General features: G+C 38.9%; 1 protein-coding gene across 1 annotated transcript; it reads right to left on the bottom strand.

Moving 5' to 3' along the window:
• Positions 1-1789: 1789 nt before the first annotated feature.
• On the bottom strand, positions 1790-12223 carry LOC143849619 (calcium-transporting ATPase 1, endoplasmic reticulum-type-like). The gene is made up of 9 exons (XM_077358705.1): positions 12065-12223; positions 10498-11977; positions 9790-9853; positions 9567-9688; positions 5720-5998; positions 5213-5590; positions 4970-5079; positions 3568-3796; positions 1790-2918 (listed from the first exon to the last, which is right to left on the bottom strand). The coding sequence occupies exons 2-9, from the start codon at positions 11905-11907 to the stop codon at positions 2334-2336; spliced, it is 3177 nt and encodes a 1058-aa protein (XP_077214820.1). The 5' UTR covers positions 11908-11977; positions 12065-12223; the 3' UTR covers positions 1790-2333.
• Between the last annotated feature and the right edge of the window lie 7767 nt (positions 12224-19990).

Consider the following 19990-nt stretch of genomic DNA (forward strand, 5'->3'; position numbering starts at 1 on the left):
ACAATGGTGATGAATCTTTACAATCTTTTCGTTTCTTGTTTTTCATCAGGAGATGAGAAGTGTGTTAATGGCCTGTATGGGTTTCTTGTTTTCTCTTTGTTGGATGCATCTTACTTGTTTCTTGTTTCTGATTTCATTCATTGATGTCTGTTAATGCATAGTGCAATTTGTTCTCTATTTCTTTGGTAATGAAGATTTAGTCTTTTGAGCTTTGATCATACTGTCTTTTCTTTTCTTTTCTTTTTGGTTAACCATTTCTTTGTGGATTTTCTTATTTAATTGCATGGACCCTAGTTAAAATTAAGGGTAAATAGCAGGAAATGGTACTGTATGTATGTAGGGCTTTGCTAACGAGTGCCCTTGGGGGGCACTTGTTAAGGTGCATTCGAAATGTGATTTTACACACATTGGAAAACATGTGTAAAATCAAATTTCCAATGCACATAATAAAAATCTTTGCACTGGTTTCTAGTTTCCGCAGCTCAATACGAGTTTCATTGACAAATGGAAATATTCAGAGATGGGTGGCAAAAACCAAAATAAGGTTGTGTTATAGTATACTTCACTTTTCTGCTTTGATGCCACAAGCATGTTGTAGCCCCACATTGTAGGCAGATATATATGCCCATATCAATTCGAGGGCTTCTTCCTAATATAGAATGGGGGATAACCAAGCGTTCAACTGTCCAAACTGTTCCTATTATGGGCTTCATCCCTCAAAAATCCGCCCCAGTCAAAACGATCCAGACCTCTGATCATTGAATATGTGGACCCCGGAACTTCTTTTTCAGCCGTCCATTTCTTCATATAACGTGATGCACATGAATCGTGCAACAAAAATACAAGATATTTTATCCGTAAAATAAAGAGGAGATTAAACAAAATACTCATGCATAAAATATTTTCTTCAAGATAAATCAATTGTAGAGAAGGAGAATCTTGCATTTTCATTAATTCATATAAAGGGTATAAGCGTAATCAATAAATATCATATTTTTAAGACATGGATGAATAGCTTAGCCCAATTCAAGTATATCAGGTAGGTCTAGATAATAATGTAAGGGAGATGATTTCAGCCCAACTACGCTCACGGAACAACTATAATATGGTTCCCAAGTGGTTCCGGAACACCCTCTATCCATATAGAAAATGACCTATTTAAACCTCTCTTCTCCTCTAGACAGCCCTCTCTTGATGTGATTATGACCACTCTCTTAGCTACAGGGGTGGCTTGGGTAGTATCTTGTCTTTTAGCATTTAACTGTCACATAAGTGCTTTTTGGGGACTGTAAAAACATGTTTGGGGTGAAATCATTTCCCTAATGTAATTGGAGGCATTTTCTAGGATCGAGGTGTGATAAATGGAGTGAGCATGTGATAGGGCTTAAAAAACAGGGGAAAAAACAATTTTAAACAGGATTTTTTTTTTCCTGTTTTCAACCCATCACATTTTGCTCTCTTTCACTAACCACTCTCTATTCTCATTCTACTGTTTCTGCCCATTTTGTTGCAGACCATGATCATAAGAGCATTTTTTTTGCACCTTAGAACTTACTGTTTACTTGTAACCATCTTTTCCTAATGGCCACTCGTTTTTCTAGGTTATCCCAAAAGGCCCGTAGCGATTGAATCAATGGCCTGTGTAAGGACATTCACATGGTGGCCTCCAGTAGAGCATCAAGCCCAATCACCATACACTGGCATACAGAGCATCGTATCAAGTTCGCTGAAGAAGAAATTCCTCTCTAACTCTAAAAGAAACAAAGTTTCAAGCATTTGACAAATCACATTACAAATTTTTTTTTTTTTTTTTTGAATGGTAGAACAAATCACATTACAATTATGAATGCAATTCAAAGGGCCTGGTCCCAAATGCAATAATTGCCCTGCAACTAACTTGATTTTTAAAGGAAATTGAAGCACAATACTGCAAACAGATATATCTACAGTCTGTGATAAGCCAAGCCAAACGTCTTTTGGCTGATAGGCCGAGTGTCCAAAAAAAATAATAATAATAATAACTGCAATCAATGCTCCTATTCTTGCAGATTCTAGATAAGAAAGAGTTTAAAATAGGAATAGACTGGGAGAAAGATGCGATTTGGGTCTCTGAATTTATTAGAGTCCTAAATTGCTTCTTCAGGGCTCAGATCAGCCCTCAATATAAAAGAATTGAGGGTCAGGAACCAAGAGAACAGTCAATATAAATGCGCACCTTGCATCTGAACTTCTCAAGTGATTCCATATCTCCCTATCAATGTCAGCACCTATCTTCTGTGACCTACTCTCGTCACCTACTCATCAGTTTTTTTTTTTTTGAAAGGTATTCCACCTTACTCATCCTTGGGCTTCAAGGATTGTCTTGGGGCTGACACATGGGTCCGATTTTTGCACCGCCCGACAAACTTGAGAACCTCGTCGATTAGAATCACGGGTAATGCGACAGCCAACACTAAGAGCCATTCATTTAGGCTGAGAGGCACGATCCCAAACACTTGAGCAAGGAATGGAACATAGAGGATCAAGAAATGCAGGCCGAAGGATACGGACATGGCCAGGAGGAGCCATGGGTTGACCCATGGCGGCATCACCAACAGGCTTCCATCTTCAGAGAGGGCATTGAGGGAGTTGAACATCTCAATGGCAACCAAGACGGAGAGAGAAAGGGTCATAGCCTTTACTTTGCCGGCCTGGAAATAATCGCATGGGTTGCCATCGAAGGAAAACACCTGAGCTCCAGCAGTGAAGGGAGACACCGTGAAGCCCTCCCAGGTAGGGCACTGGCCCCAGTTAGAGAGCTGGGAGTAAGTGACGAGTGTGTGGCCATCGCTGCTCAAGTCGATACCCATGAAGGAGCCATGGGTGTACCATATGATGAAAACGCCAACAGTGGCCAGACCTACGTAGAGCCCAATAACCTGTACAAGCAACAAAAGAGCAATCATCACGTAAGCAGTATATTTATGACATAGATGTGCACATATATGGACAAATACAAGAGATGCTTACAATGTTTGCGCTATAACGTACTTCAATACTAAAAATTCAACCCAATGATAAGCAATCGATACTTATCATGCCGTTAATAGAGAAGAAAGTCCATGCGGTACACATTTTTGAAAGGTAGGAGCATTTTTTTTTATATCATTTGAGAAATTGGGATATATTCGGACTGTGCACAGTGTGGTCATTCATGATCATGAATAATTGCAATACAAATCAAGATTATTGAACTTACAAAAGAACATCTGTCACGTCAGGCTCAGCAAAATTATTTTTCGTATCAGAAATTATGAAAATTTTATAGGTTCTCAATAATAGCTGAATGAAAAAAGATGGTGACTTAATCAAATGGTAACTACAAATAAGGGACACATATTCATAGAACATATGTTCCAGAACAAACATTGAGCCCATCATTTGGTCAATTTTAAGTTTTTAACTAAGAAACCATTGTAGAAAAATCATACCATAGGTTAATTCTGCATTGCTGGTTATTTATAGAAAACATGAACAAACCACCACCACCTTAGTAATATTAATGGAATCAGAGAAAGACAATCCTACCAAATAACGGAATAAAATCCATGGGCTGATCAATGAATCATCACTTCTTCGAGGGGGTTTCTTCATTATATCTCTATCAGGAGGGTTGAATCCCAAAGCTGTTGCAGGGGGGCCATCAGTAACCAGATTGACCCACAAAAGCTGAACAGGTATCAGCCCTTCAGGAATGCCTAGAGCCGCCGTTAGAAATATTGAGGCAACTTCACCAATATTAGAGGAGATCATATACCTGCAATAAAGTTTTAGGAGTACAAATGTTTATGCCAGCTTCACCAATATTATGTTTAAACACATTAAACATAACAAAGTCTATGCCAATAATTATAAAGATTTTAGAAGTATCCAGGTCTCTGGTAACAGAAAAAGATAATGGAACCAACTAGATTCTGAAGCACAATCTATAATGTTCAACATGATCAAAGCCTTCAAGAGGATCAGAATACAAACAATATAACTCAACCATGTCATTTCGTATAGTGGACCTACATCCATTATATATTGGGTGCTTCCTTTAGGAGATCGTGCTGACACCCCAATCCAACAAACATACCAGTTCAATTTCAACTGCTGACCAATACAATTGCTGACCTTCACAACATGTTAGGTCATGGCTTCGAACAATACTTTGTCGGCTCCATTTTCCCATCATGAATTGTAAGTATCAAATACCACTTCTTGTGAATGTTCTATGTCATTGAGATTTCTTTGAAATGGGATACTAGAAGTTTCTCTAACATTTTTTTGGCATACATAGTTTCAAACCGTGCAAATTTTGAATTCAAAAGCATCTCCACAAATCCAATTTATGGGAGTCCAACAAAAGAAATAGCATTTTTTTAGTTATAGATATGCTTGCAGTATCAAACCACAGAAAGAAAGAGAGAGAACAAGATGACAGTGATGGGCAGTAAGCATAGTTGTAAATTTCGTTTTGGCTACCGAAACGAAATTTCGGACAATTTTGTTCGAAACTTTTCAGTAAATTTCGTCAAATTTCTGTAAATTTCAGTAAATTTCGGTCAATTCCGGTCAATTTCGGTCGAATTTCAGTCGATTTCGGTCAATTTCGGCCAAAATCCGGAACGAAAAGATATTTTCGTCATTTCGTTCCCGTTTTCGGCCGAAACCGAAATGTTTCGTCCATTTGGGACGAAACGAAACGAAATTTACAACTGTGGCAGTAAGTATATACCCTAGTACCAGTGTGGGAGGTGAAAGCACTACAGAGAAATAAATATCTACGAAACACAAGCCTTAGATACAAATACTAATCTGAAAAAAAAATAATTAGTTTTCATATTCATCATTGAAATTTTCAAGTGAAAGAAAATAATTGCAGTTACAGCATCTACACCTAACCTAAAGAAAAGGCTAAAGAGACTGAAACTGAAGGGAAATAAACCTGATAAAGGCCTTCATATTATTGTATATCGATCTGCCTTCACCAACTGCAGCAACTATTGTACTAAAATTATCATCTGCTAATACCATGTCAGATGCCTCCTTTGCAACCTGATCAAAGAAGAGGAGTTACAAAAGAGTGATATAATTGGTGCAAAATACAGAAAACAAAAGCATGCCCATGGAGAAAATAAAGGTAGAGAATATCCGAGAAATATCAGCAAGAAGCATATACATAATATACCTCTGTTCCAGAAATGCCCATGGCAATACCAATATCAGCCAACTTCAAAGCAGGGGCATCATTTACACCGTCGCCAGTCATTGCAACCACCTCACCGTCTTCTTTGAGAAATCTCACAATCTCTTGTTTATGCTTTGGTTCAGCCCTCGAGAAAAGAAGTCCACCACTTTGCCTTAAATAACCTTTGGGATCACTATGATTCATAAATTCTCTTCCTATTATGCTCTTCCTACTAATGTCTTCGTCAGGCTGAAATACACCTATTTCACGACATATTGCTTCCGCGGTGTCCTTGTTATCTCCTGTAATAACCATAACTCGGATGCCAGCTGCTTTGCAGTCCTCAATTGCTTTGTGGACCTCTTCTCGAGGGGGATCCTAAGATGATTTAAAATCAGGACACAAGAAAGAAGAATATTAGTTGTCAAAATTATGGCCAGCAAAATGAGAGAACAGGAAAATAGAATACGGGGTCATAAAAATACAAATAGAGAATGGCAGCCTCACCCTGAGCCCAACCAAGCCGACAAAAATCAGATCACTCTCAATCGATGGGTAATTAGAGGGATCAAGTAAAAGCTTGTGAGCTGGGTGGTGTTCACCATCATATGTTGCAAAGTCAGAAAGATCCTCCTTGTATGCAAAACCTAAACATCGCAATGAATTTGTAGACATATCATGATGGGCTTTTAGGATTAGGTCTTTTGAAGTTGGCTCCAATTTGGCAACAGAACCATCAAGCAATTGCATAGAGGCACTCCTCTCCAACAAATTCTCTACTGCACCCTGCCATAATGCAACATTTATGGTAAGATATCCACTAGAACTCCAAACTACAGAAAATTAACTGGCATTAGAAAAGACTGCTAACTCATGTGCATATCAGACTCTACGAGAAGTCATAAGTATAACAGATGCAAAATATACAATTGAATGAAATAGACACACATAAATATATGGTTGTGAGAGCAACAATGCGGTTGAAAGACAATCTATAATAGCATCCACTATTTACTAGATATTCATAACCATTCTGCTGGCCATTTTGGTAGCAAATTGGCCATTGCTCCCCCTTTCTACTAACAACGTGCATTAGTAAAACAGAAATTTGACTTGGATTTTCTAGGACACCCGCACAAAAAAGGTATTTAAGAAGGCAAAGATGAACAATTAATAACTCAGGTATTTAATAAGACAAAGATGAACAATTAATAACTCACCATCAATCAATTATTCTATTATCAGCCTCGGTGACAAGTGACAACATTGTTCTCGGGAATTTATCTCGAGTAGTTATCGGGACAAGTGCGAAATTTGACATTTCTATCAGGATAGTATCGCAAAAGCATCCCAAATTTTTTTTAAAAAAAAGCTAAAAATAGAATTCAAAATTTTAATTAAAAACTTAAACTGTGTGTATATGTGTGTGTGTGAGTTTGAGAACCACCAGTGTCATGATATCATCGTAACATTATTAAAAACAAAAGGAATTTCTAGTAATAAATTTAATTTATCAAGAAATTATGACAATACCATTATTTCATACGACTATCATGATATTATCACAATAAGTTGAGTTAACGGGTAACAATAGTAATTAGTTCTCAGCTCATTGGAGACCATCAAGAAAGCTTTGCGTTATCCGACTGACTCTTCAAAGAAACCAATAGGCAATATACTCCTCTAGAGTAGAGGACAACTACATCCCCCACGAACCCTCCCCCCCACTCCTCTTCTCCATTTAATACCTGAAATTTGCTGTCTTGACATCAAGTATACTGCTTATATCAGATGCTTCATTGGTCTTGGCTCTTAGGTTAAAAGGCAGGCCTCTACCCTGTTGCTGTCCTCTGCCAATCCTCGCCATTACCAGATTTTGTATTGATAGGTGACCAGGACAATGCCTGCTTACTAACAGCTAGAGGCAGCCTCTGTCATTTGTTTGTATTTCTGGTCCGATTGGCCTGAAGCTTCTCTTACTTTCGGTAGTGAGGAGTTTCCCAGAAAATGTGTTCCTCTTCCACGATAAATCAAGGTGGGGACCCAGATCATCAAGGAACTTGCAACCTAATTCCCATCATCTCAATCTCAACCAGGCCTTCAGTTCAAGAGTATGGTGACTAAAGCCCAGCTTTTGGCTTCAAGTATTGTTGGGCCCTTTCATAGCCCTGTGCTGTTCTGTGATTCCTCTTTTAAGCTACCATCCGCATGAGAGTAACAAAGATGATGATATAGTAGAATTGAGTTGCAAGAAACTAAAGAGACGGTCATTGGGATGGGAATTTTGGTCCCCAATTTCCTGCCAATAACGAACACCCCCTATTAGGCTGGGAATGTAAACTGCAAATGTGACTGATTTTTTCCACTAATGCCACTTCATCCTCCTCATTGAAATTTCTGATAAATTTCGATTGCCATTCTATCTGGCTGCTGTACTATTTAACCATACCCTAAATTTTGGCGCCTTTATTAGCATTAATTTGTGCAAATTGCATTAATCATTCGATAAGTATTTTTCGTTCTTTAGTTTTCTAAGGGTATTTATTTCATTCTATTATGTAAGTATTATTCATTCAATAAGGATTTTTACATTCTTTACTTTCCAAGTGTATTTATTTCAAATTCAATGACAAGTCATACATATATACCACTTATTAAATGAATGAGAAGTTAGATAAATCCAATACAAATATGGTTATAGAAATCCACAAGATCTATTCCCAGGTTAGCGTTACAAAATAAAGAAAAGGATGTATCAAGGAATTTAACAATGCCACCTCCTTTAATTTGGTGCTCCCCATAAATGCCAACATGACAAGATTGCCCTACCAAATCAACTTTGAGAATGGTTCTTCTTATGGATGCCTTCTTGTTGTGGATGGTGTCCCCCACCAACATGATTCGGGCACATCAATTGGATCCGAATCATGTCCATTGGATCCATATCCTAGGGTCTGAAATTATTTTGTATATTCATGTGGGGTGTCCTAGATATCGACGGAGGGCATCTACGTAAGAAAATACCCTTCTTTTTTCATCCATTTATGTATATTCATGAGGGGTATTTTCATAACATTTAAAGACCCAACTGAAAATGACAAATAACATTTCATTCTGGGCAGTGATAAATCGACCCCCATATAGGGCAGTGCACAGAGATGGGGGTCGATTTATCACTGCCCTTCATTTTCCCTCCTTGTATCGATGACATTTCTCCTGTCACTCTCAACTTTCTTGCATCTTCCCTCTCCTAACCCTAAGCCATAGTTGTGTACAACGTAAGTAGGACCAAGGACACTCCAAAGTAAAAGGATACAAAAAAACAGGTTATCCAAAGTGAAAGGCTAACCCCACCCACGCATGTACGCGCGCGCGCGCACGCAAGCATGAATGGATCCTATACCTTATAATAAAATTTATGCAACTTCATTCAAAATGTGTAATTCTACAAACTAATACAGAATCAAGAACAAATTATGTGTCATATATCACCTATACCTATCAATATCCAAGTCATTTGCATTTTCGTCAATAAGTAGTAAGAACAAATTATTTATGTGCCATGTATCATCTATATCAATCAGTACCCAAATGTTTTGTGCATCACATCATTTATTTTTTATTTAAAGAATTTGATCCTAATTACAAAATACGTGATTTCAGGATATGTTATTCATTCAATACTTCCGATTTACTGACGAAAAGTCAATAAGTAGTAAGAACAAATTATTTATGTGCCATGTATCATCTATATCAATCAGTACCCAAATGTTTTGTGCATCACATCATTTTCGTCAGTAAATCGGAAGTATTGAATGAATAACATATCCTGAAATCACGTATTTTGTAATTAGGATCAAATTCTTTAAATAAAAAATAAAAGAAAATCATAAACCATGTTTCATTTTCATCATCCAAAGTGAATGGGTAACCCCCACCCACACACGCACACGTGCATGTGTGTATCCATGATAAATGGTTCAAAAGGCATTCCTATATCTTACAATAAAATTTTTGCCACTTCATTCAAAATGAGTAATTCTTTGAACTAGTACAGCATCAAGAACAAATTATTTATGTATCATATTCCATCTATATGAATCACTGCCCAAGTCTTTTGTGCATCAAATCATTTTTATCAATAAGTAGTATCCATTGAATGAATAACAAATCCTCAAATCATGTATTTTGCAATTAGGATCAAATTCTTTAAATAAAAAATAAAAGAAAATTACAAGCTCTGTTTCACAAAACAGATCATAGCATATTGCATGGGTATATAGGCAAGCAAATGAGTCATAAAGCCGCTAGGTGAAATATATTTTCATTAAAGATCAAAATAAGATCAACAGACCTTCACTAGTAACAAATTTCTTCCTGTGTTTGACTTCACAATAACACCCATTGACTTCCGAGTACGATCAAATTCAAGAGTGGCAATCCTCTGCTCCATCTCAATCCACCGTTGACAGCAACCTTAATTTATGGAAAAAGATCCAAAGCAGAAGATGTGAATACCCATGAATATATGTGCAAAAGAACGTCATAGAAATCAACTATGTCAAGTTTCAACATACCTAATACAATACTGGTAGATGATTTATCATGGCCTCCTGGAAATCCCATTTTCTCAACTAGAACCTGAAAAGAGTAGCGACATAATGGGATATTTAAGATCACCCTCACCAACAAGTCTAAGTTACAGCAGAAAAATCAAATGCAGGAACAACATAACTGCTCGCATAATATAACTTTAGACAAAACAAGTCTAAACCTAATGAGGTAACATCCTTCAAAAACACCCGGTTGGATCGTCAAACAACAGACTAAGAATCCTAACAGCCATTTGCTAATTTATTTGTTGGAGGCTCTCCGCATTCTAGACCGAAGCATTGGGCTCTCTTATTTTTGCTTTTCATTAATGAAGACTCTTATGTAGGGCTTACAAAGTTTGTCCCCCACACCTCCAAGAGATCTACTTATTGAAGGTATTGTCATAATATGGTCAGATACGCGGGCAAGAGTTATGCTCCTCCAAGCAGGTGACAAAGATTTTTCAAACAGATCTTTACAATTTTGGTAAGAGATCTTTAAATTTTGTTTTGATCTCTGCGTTGAGATGCTTCTTATTTCAACATGAATGCAAATTTGATTGTTGAAGACAATTTTAGCTTTATGAAATTAGAGATTTCTGCTGGTCCTGCTAATTATCCATCTTTTTCTTCATTTGAAAATTCTATTTCATCGTCAAAATAAACAAATAAAGCAAAGGTATAGAACCTCACCTTCAGAGCGGCCTCAGTGGGCATTCCAGTAGCAAGGTACTGATGACCCGAGTGTCCAATGCTTGCGTCATTACAAATAGCAGCAATCTTTGCAATCATTTGAAGATTCGCATCCATGTGAGCCGGCCACTCAAGTATCCTCCCATCACAAGGATCATATGTAGTCCCTTCCACTTTGAAGCTCCGAATCCTATCCGTCCCAAGCCCCATAGCCACAAGTCTCGCCACCGACATCTGATTAGTAGTCAACGTACCCGTCTTATCAGAACAAATCACAGTCGTACACCCCAAAGTCTCCACACTAGGCAACTTCCTAACAAGCGCATTCTTCTGAGCCATTTTCCGAGTACCCAACGCTAAACAAGTCGTAATAACCGCAGGCAAACCTTCAGGAATAGCAGCAACCGCCAATGCCACAGCAATCTCAAAATAGTACGTGCACTTCTCGAAAGAAAACTTAAAATTCCGAGGCCACCCATCAACATAATCCCAAGTAAGAAAGTATTTCACATTAATCAACCAAACCAGAGCACAAATCACGCCAATTATAGCCGTAAGCGCCTCCCCAAACTCGTTCAACTTCTTTTTCAATGGGGTATCCTCCTCATGCTGCGCCGCCTCATGGATCTGCAAATGCACCTTCCCAATCTCAGTGTTCATACCCGTCTGAGTAACCAAACAAACGCAACTACCATTAACAACAGTCGTCCCAGCAAAAACCATACATTCCTTTCCTTGAATATCGGTATCTTCAGAACAAACCCTATGATGGGTTTTATTAACTGCCACACTCTCACCAGTCAGTGACCCTTGTTCAATCCTAACAGTAGACGAAATCAAACTCAAAACCCTCAAATCACCAGGCACCTTATCCCCAACCTTAAGCTGAACAATATCACCAGGAACAAGCTCTTTCGCAGGCAAATTAGGGATAATCTCCCCACCGCGCTTAACAGTAGCGTTTTCCGATTGAATTTCTTTCAAAGCTTCTAAAGCTTTTTCCGCATTATTCTCTTGCCAAACCCCAACAATAGCATTAATAATCAAAATCAGAAAAATCACAAGAGGCTCAACAAAAGCCGTGATCTCCATCTCTCCCCCTTCATCACCATCATACCAAGCGAGGACGAATGAGATTACAGCGGCAAAGAGGAGAATTCTAACGAGAGTATCGTTGAACTGATCAAGGATCAGGCGGAAGATCGACGGTCCGTTGTGTTTCTCGAGTTCGTTATAGCCGTAGATCTGTAGGCGTTTTAGGGCTTCGGAAGATGAGAGGCCGATGTTAATATCCACCTTGTATTCGGCCTCGCATTCGGAGATTTCTCTCGCCCACGCCGGAAAAATCTCGCCTGAGTCCGGCGAGGGTTTGTACGGTTTCGTTTCATTTTCTTGCCCTCCTTTTCCCATCGTTAAAACAAACAAAAAATCTCACCACTAAAAACTGTTGCAAATCTACTGAAAACTGAAGAATCTAGATCTGCAAATAAGAGAAAAAAAATGATAAAAATTGTAAGTAAGGAGAAGAAAGGGGGTGTTTTTGTAGATCTTGGGGGGGTGAAATTACCAGATTTGTAGAGTTTTCCGAAGAGAAATAGCCTTCAAAGTCCTTTTCTTCCTCCTGGTTTTAGACTCTCTCTCTCTCTCTCTCTCTCTCTCTCTCTCTGGATCGCTTAAAAGGGTTAGCTTTGCTTGGGAGACGTGAGGGAAGCAAAGTACTTTTTTTCTTTCGTATTTTTTACTTTAGAACGCGGTTGTGTGAGGGTTGTCCCAGACAGTGATTTTAAAGTTGCCATGTCACTTAAATAAGATTGCTTCATCGTTAATTAAAGATATATATAAGGCTATTTTTGTCCTTGAAAAGAACCGGGAGGAAGTTGTAGCACGAACGTATCTTCCTAGCAGGTCGCACTTTCTAATTTCTATCACTTAGGATTTTTTTAATGTTGATTACTTGGAATTTAATGTTAATTAATTAGGCAATCTCTTTTAGCTGATTAACTTATTGTTTAATCTAGCGAAGGAACATTCCCGGAAACTACGTGACCCTTTTTTCTCCGTACAAAACTTATTTAATAAGAAAAGGCTGACGCATGCAGACGGCAAAACTGAGGGGTCTTTCATTGAAGCAATTGCAACCGTTGGATCTGTGTGAGTTATTTAACACAGCCCATCAAAGGTAGGGCCAATGAAATGGACGGCTTGGATCCTGTTTACATTATGAGTACATGTAAATAAGGCCTATCTCTGATTTCCATAGGTACGACCCACATTTATATGATGGCTGGCCGTGAAAACACGTGAAGTATAAAATAGTAGGTAAGACGCACTTTTACATTATTACCTAATAAATGGGTCATGCTCAGGGTGAAATAGATTAATTTAGATATTTGTTAATTTTAGATTTGCTCTCTAGTTGTTTAGTAGAGGTAAGTATTATCTAGATTAGGAGTTTTCTATAAATAACACATACTTAGCTTTTCTTAAATCAATGAAGAATTTTATTCCAGAAATTGTGTTTTAAACACAAATGAGGACCGACCCTTCCCTCGAAGTGGGTTATGAGGCTAATTTCCCCTCTTAGAAGATTCAATCCATTACGAACCGGTCTGGGCTCGTAACCAAGGTTTTAAATTTCGACCGAAATCAGAATTTTAGGGTTTCGGTTGACACCGAAACCGAAAAGCATAAAATTTGAAACGGAGCTAGATTTCGTCGAAATTTCAGGTGAAATCCCCAAAATTTAGGGAAATGCATGAAATTTCAGCGAAATTAATGAAATTCTTTATGAAAATATCGCACACCTAAAATTTCAGCAAAGCTCATAGAAATTTCAGAAATTTCGGTGATTTCTGACGAAATTTTGTACCAATTTTTTTTTAATTTCGATTTGAGGTGCTGATTTTTCGGTCCCAGTATCTGATTTCGACCGAAATTTCAGGATTTCAATCGACATTACGTTTTTCCGTAGGAGCGAAACGGGATCCGAAACCAAAATTTTAAACCTTGCTAGTAACAAATGGTACCTAAGCAATTGTTCCTGTGTTATGGCTGCATCTTGGGAGATTTTTGATTATGTACAAGGTGATTTTCAGAAGATATATCAGAGGATTTGTTTTGGAATTGATCAAAGGGCATCGACGATTTGCGGAAGGCTTAGATAAAATTTATATAGCAATTGAGGAAATACGCAACAATAAAGAAAAGCAAAATATTGAAAATGATATTTTCGGGAAGAGAAATGTGTGAAAATTGATGGTGACAAGGATGGTTTAGTTGAACACATTTTCGAAGAGGGTATTAGTTTTGTTCAACTATTCGATAATTCCATCATTTTGATGCGGCTCCATGAAAAATCATATTTCTTTCCAACTTGGATTAAAACGAATTTTGAAGGCAGGGTTCAAATGATTGCAACCATAATATCAACTATGTTTTTAACAAGATTACACCCAATAAGATTAGGGATTCTGGTGGAATAAATTGTTTTTCCAATAATCCAACCTCGAGGACAAGGTTGATTTCAAGGCGGGTGGAATGTTATGTGACTAAATAGGTCCCACTTAGGGTGAAATCAATTAGTTTAGTTATTTGTTATTTTTATATTTGTTCAGGAGTCTTGGAAATAAGGGATCAGGATTTTCTATAAATAACATGTACACGGCCTTTCTTAAATCAATGAAGAATTTTATTCTAGAAATTTGTTTTGAACACAAATGACTAGGACTGACCTTTCCCTCGAAGTGGGTCAAGAGGCTGATCTTTCCTCTAAGATCAAATCCGAAACGTACCGATTTGGGTTCGTAACATCACTTATTTTGTCTGCAGTAAACATGAATCGTAATAAAAATATTTTTTTTTTATAATAACTACTAATAACTACCAATATATCCCCTACAAATTATTGATAGAATCAATAAATTATCCAAAAAATAATCTCTTGTGACTAAAAAAGTCTTAATAAGTGAAAGAGGGTGGAGGATACCAAAACATGTGGTGTTTAAGAGAAACGTAACAAAGTTTGGAACTCAAAAGCAAGCCCGAGACCAACAAAGAAATGACTAGGCCAGAAGTTTGTCATGAATCTCATGATGGAGACCCAAGCAATATTTTTCATAAAAAGCCGTGGAAAGATTTTCTTATGACATTCTCCAAAAAATATCACATCAGAGCGTGTGTTTTTGGTGGTGGAATCCGGATTTGCTAGGCAATTTCACGGAAAGTCATTTTGCCGGTGAGTTCTGCATGAGAGAACTGCCACACAGGCATTTTTTTTAGCAGATTTTGTCTTATTCATCTAATTCATTTGAGGTGACAGCTCTCTCATGCAAAAGTCAGCTGCAAAATGGCTTTCCACAAAATTGCCTAACAAATCCCTTTAATTTAAATTTATATAGCCCATTAGTATTTGTGCCCCTAATTTTAACAATGACACCCCTCATTTTACAATTCTCTATTATAGACTTAGACAGTTGATAACCAACCCAAAATTGGTTTAATTAAGTGAGAAGTGACATTAACGAAACGGGAAAGTTTAGATATCAAATATTTTGGTAATTGATTTCCCCACACCCTAGTTATTATAATGGCAGGCATTCCTCTTCTTGTCTTAAACTTTTTAATTAGTGGTTAGCCCTCTTCTTATCATTAATGAACCGGAAATTTTAGCTGCGAGGTAGCTCTTCTCTTGAAAAGAGGGGCCCTGAAATGGTTTTGTGCGAAATCACCTAGACACACGATTTTGACTAGACACTCAATATATGTAAGAGGAATGATAGATGCAAGGGCTAGAGAAGAGCCCTTGAATAGATCCACATCATTAAGTGGAACCGAGTTCAGTTTCTCAACCGACTTTGAAAATGGCGTGGATCTATTCAAGGGCCCTTCTCCGGCCCTTGCATAAAGTGGGCCCTTGCATCTATCATTCCTCTGTATGTATACGTAGGTCTTTGATATTCTCACCACCAAAGGAAGTGACAAATCCGCCCCTTTTGATTACTTGGGACACCCGTACACTGTTGCTGGGTGTCCCAAGTAATCAAAAGCAGTACCATGTTTTGATAATGAGACAAACTCACCTTGTCATTTATTATTTAATCATTTTTTGAAAGCTATTAGAATCCTCAAGCAGCTCTCAGCGGCCAATTAAAATGGAAAAGACAAGATGAGTTTGTCTCATTATCAAAACATGGTACTGCAAGCTACTGATGAGAAGAACTCACCTTGTCTTTTATAATTTAACGAAGTTGTCAGAGGCCATTAAAATTCTCACAAAGCTCTCGCACTACCATCTGATTGTCCCCCATTTGTAGGGTCGGTTAGGCTGCGTGCCCTGTAAGACGAAGGCTGGATAGGCTACTGATATCCTAACGACCATGTTTTGAATTAAAGGTTTTGTTTCACATGACCTACCCGTCAAATATATGGTGTAAAATGGTGGGCCCACTCAAGCTATTGGGTGTAAAATGGTGAGCCTGTGAGTGGTTTGGGAGGAGATGGGGGCCCACCTTATCAAAACATGAGGTGTAAAATGGTGGACCCACTCAAGCTATTAAAAAGAATAAAAGGTCTAGTGCATTTACAAATATTTCTTTTGGAAAACAATCTGTTGAAGAAATTTCCAACTGAAAATTTGGCATGGAAAGAAAACGAAATATTGAAGTCTTTGAAGACTTGAGTATTGCGGTCCCTTTGAAAGACAGGCTTTGGATTAGTAAAGATCTGGTCTTCCCCCTTCACACGATTGATAGTGGAAACCAATATCAGCAGAGTCACACACCCTGCATTAAGTCCCCCACACACCTTGGTCACGAGAAGCCTTTCTTGTTGTTTCTGTTTTGTCCTCTTTGTCATTGGATTTAAAAGTCCTCGCACAAGATTAAAGTCTTTTTTGTCACGCACAGACATGGTAATGAGAATCGTTCATTTTCTCCTTAAAAGGAACACGGGTGTTTTAGGAAAGGAGAAATTTTATGGTGGCGGCCCTTTACATGGCAGAGAGATAAAAAATCAAGAGGGAGGATTTCTTCTCTCTCTCTCTCTCTGCCCTTGTTGTCTGAGGGCCCCGTATAAAAACTCTTGGGAAAGTTGCCTTGGTCACAAGTAGGACTTTTCCTAATTCAACTAAGACTTCCCATTGTGGTCTGAAAGTGATGGAGGGGCGTATACCGGAAGCTAGCTTTCGATGCGGAAGTCGTGGGATTGGAAGGAAAAAAGAAGGAAAATAAGAAAAAGGGGCGTGAGAAAAGAGACTCAAGGGGTTGAAACTAAATAATTTAAAAGGACTGTTCGTGGGTTTTTAATGGCTGAGATTCAAGGAATTTTAGTTGGCTAAACAACAAGGAAAAGGATGGGTTCAAGGGGCTGTTTCAAAGGCCAGCAAGGATGGCTTTGAAGTGGCTGAGAATAGGCAAGAAAATAGGACTGGTTTGGGTAGCCTCGAGTGACAGAGGGGGTGAGAATTAGTTGGGTTGTGGGTGATTGTTTGCAAGGAAGGAGATGGGCTGCTATTGGATGATCAGGTTTGAAATTAAACTACGTAGAATCGGTCGAAGGAGGAGGCAAGAAGGGAAGGGTGCTACCGGTTGGGTTAATCAAGGATTTAAGGTGTGTGGGCTGAATTTGAGGCAAGAGAAAGGGAGCAGATGGCTCTTCTTTGAAGAGCAGCATGTGGCTCTTTTTCTTATAAAATTTCCGGCGGCAACAACTGGATATAGGCAACTGAGATTTTATTCAATATTCAAGATGATAAACTTGTTTACAGCAATACCTATTTATAAACTTCTGAAAATTAAAATCCTAATCCTAATAACACTAAACAACTGACTGAAACTTTCTCCCTTGTAACTCTTTTACGACTACAATTCCAAGCTTATCTAAACTTCCCAGAAAAGCAAACTTCTATTATCCTACTCCAAAGTTGCTAAAATAACACCTAAAAACTCTCTATAACAACTAATCTATAATCAGTTTCATCTTATTTAATAAAAAGAGGACTCGTAAAGAAGAAGAAAAATTTCTAGCCTTTATTTTCTTAATTGTGATGGACTCTGATATGGACCATCGATTTTGTAGCCGCACTGATCTTGGAATGACCGATCATCTGAAAGTATCCCTCGATATTATCTTCGGCCCGATTGATGATCCGAACTGTCTGGCTGTTAATCGGATGGTCCTAGAAAGCCCGATTAATGGACTTGTGCTCTTGGCCGTTGATTTGCAGGATACAGCGAGACGCACCTGCTTCAGAAAGCAACCCAAAAGGTGAGAGAAGGTTTTTTCGAGGCAAGAGAACAGGGTTTTGTCTGCATTGTGTGGCGCCTACATGATGAGAGTAAAGGGTGAGAGAAGAACAAGGTGAGGGAAGTCGAGAGAAAGAGAGGGGGTTTGGGGGAGGGAGACATAGATTTCTCTTGTGTGGCGGCTTGTTTAATTATCTTATTCTGTTTATTTGTGTATGATCAGAATGGATTCACCTGAAGGATTTTCACGAAGGGTATCAGAGATTATCCGATAGATTCTAGTTTAAGATGTAGCCCTACAGGTAATTGCTTATTAGTTTGTGTTAAAAGGTGTATTATGTACACTTAAGGGTATAGTAGTCATATGTATGTTCTCTTTATATATATATATACTAAGTAAGAGGGAGTGGACTTCACTTCTTCCTTTTTTTTCTCTAATCACTTTTCCTCTCAACATGATATCAGAGCCCTATGGACCATTGGAGAAGCTCCCCTTCTCCTTCTTCTCTCCTCCCTCCCTCCATCACGCGCCACCCTACCTAACCCCTCTCTCGCCCACCCTTCCCACTCGCCCCAGCCCACTTTTTTCCGCCCCTGCTCCTGCTCCTCGTCCCTCGCCCTCTCTCTCTCTCTCTCTCTCTTCCACGCCAATCTCTTTCTCTTTCTTCCCATTTTCACCTTCCCCTTCCTTTCCCTCATTAAAACCCTAATTTTCTCTACTAATCCCATTTCCTATCCCTCATGAAACCTTAAATCCCTAACCCTCCCACCCTAAATTCTAACCCTCTTTCTCTCTATAGTCTAAATTTCTTCCGCCCCTCTTTTCTTCTTCGCTCCGCGACTCCGACCTCTCATCTTCTCCATTTATGCCCTAGAGGCTCTATTATGTCTTCCTTTTTTCCCCTCATTCGTCGGAGTCGCGCCACATTCTCTCACCACACATAGTGGTCTCTTTATGCCCTAGAGGCATTCTCATTTCTCTTGTCCCTTACTTTGCCCGTCGTGCGTTGTCTATTTCGCGTTTGTTCCTTCTATGGATCATCCTACTGTAGACAATCCCTCTCTCGGTCAACCCCTTTTGACGGGTGTCCCTTTCACACAACGGCCTCTTCTTCTTCTATCCCTCTTTCCTCTTCATCGGGTCATACCTTCCTCCCCATGACCACGGTCAAGCTTGATGGTTGCAATTACATGCATTGAAAAGTGGCCGTGTAGGTGTATCTTATTGCCAAACGCAAAGTCTACACCATATGCCGTGACCTTCGCATAGCTTCGGATCTTACCTATGAGCAGTGGAAAACGAATGATGCTCATATCCGTAGTTTACTCTGGCAGAGTATGATCCCACAGATTTCAAGGACTATGATGCCGCTTCTGACTGCAAAGAGGATTTGGGATCACACGGTGATTATGGTTTCTGGCATGGGTAACCTCTCCCGCATTTGTGCCACCTATTCTGAGTGGATGCATCTTCGGCGTGGTGACAACCCTCTTTCTACATACTACAACCAGTTCGTCTCTCACTGTCAGCAGCTCGACGTCTTCATGCCTTTGACGACTGACTTGGCAGTCGCTGCTCGACAGCGGGATCAGCTCCAAGTAGTCCAGTTCCTCGAGACCTTGGGCCCCGAGTTTATGTCTTTTCGCCAGCAGATTTATGGCCCTGGCACTATGCCTTCCCTCGAGGAGGTCTACCAGCGGGCTCAGCAGTGCCTAGGTGGAACTCTCTTACTCCTGTTTCCTTTGATGGTCCTGCTACAGCAGATATAACACCTTTGTTGACGGCAATCTAGTGTCGTGAAAAAGCAAGAAGCAGGACAGTCTCAAAGTCGAGTGCCGAATCAAAGTATCGTGCTATGTCTCATACCAGTGGGAAACTTATTTGGTTACGTTCTCTCATTTCTGAGATTGGTTTCTCTCCATATGCTCTAGCTCAGCTTTATTGTCACAATAAAGCTGTTATTCATATAGCTACAAATCCAGTCTTTAATGAGAGAACCAAACATATAGAGGTTGACTGCCACTTCATTCGCCGGAAGATTCAAAGAGGCGAAATTTATGTTTCTTTCACGAGATCTGCTGATCAGTTAGCAAATATGTTCACAAAGTCCTTAAACTATACAAAATTGAGTGACATATGTAACTAGCTTGGAATGTACAATATATATACATTCCAGCTTGAGGGGGAGTGTTAAAAGGTGTATTATGTACCCTTAAGGGCATAATAGTCATATGTATGTTCTCTTTATATA

The sequence above is a fragment of the Tasmannia lanceolata genome, unplaced genomic scaffold (genome assembly GCF_043159265.1).
Source record: "Tasmannia lanceolata isolate RefF3 unplaced genomic scaffold, GAP_Taslan_0.1 ptg000018l, whole genome shotgun sequence".
Lineage (NCBI taxonomy): Eukaryota > Viridiplantae > Streptophyta > Magnoliopsida > Canellales > Winteraceae > Tasmannia > Tasmannia lanceolata.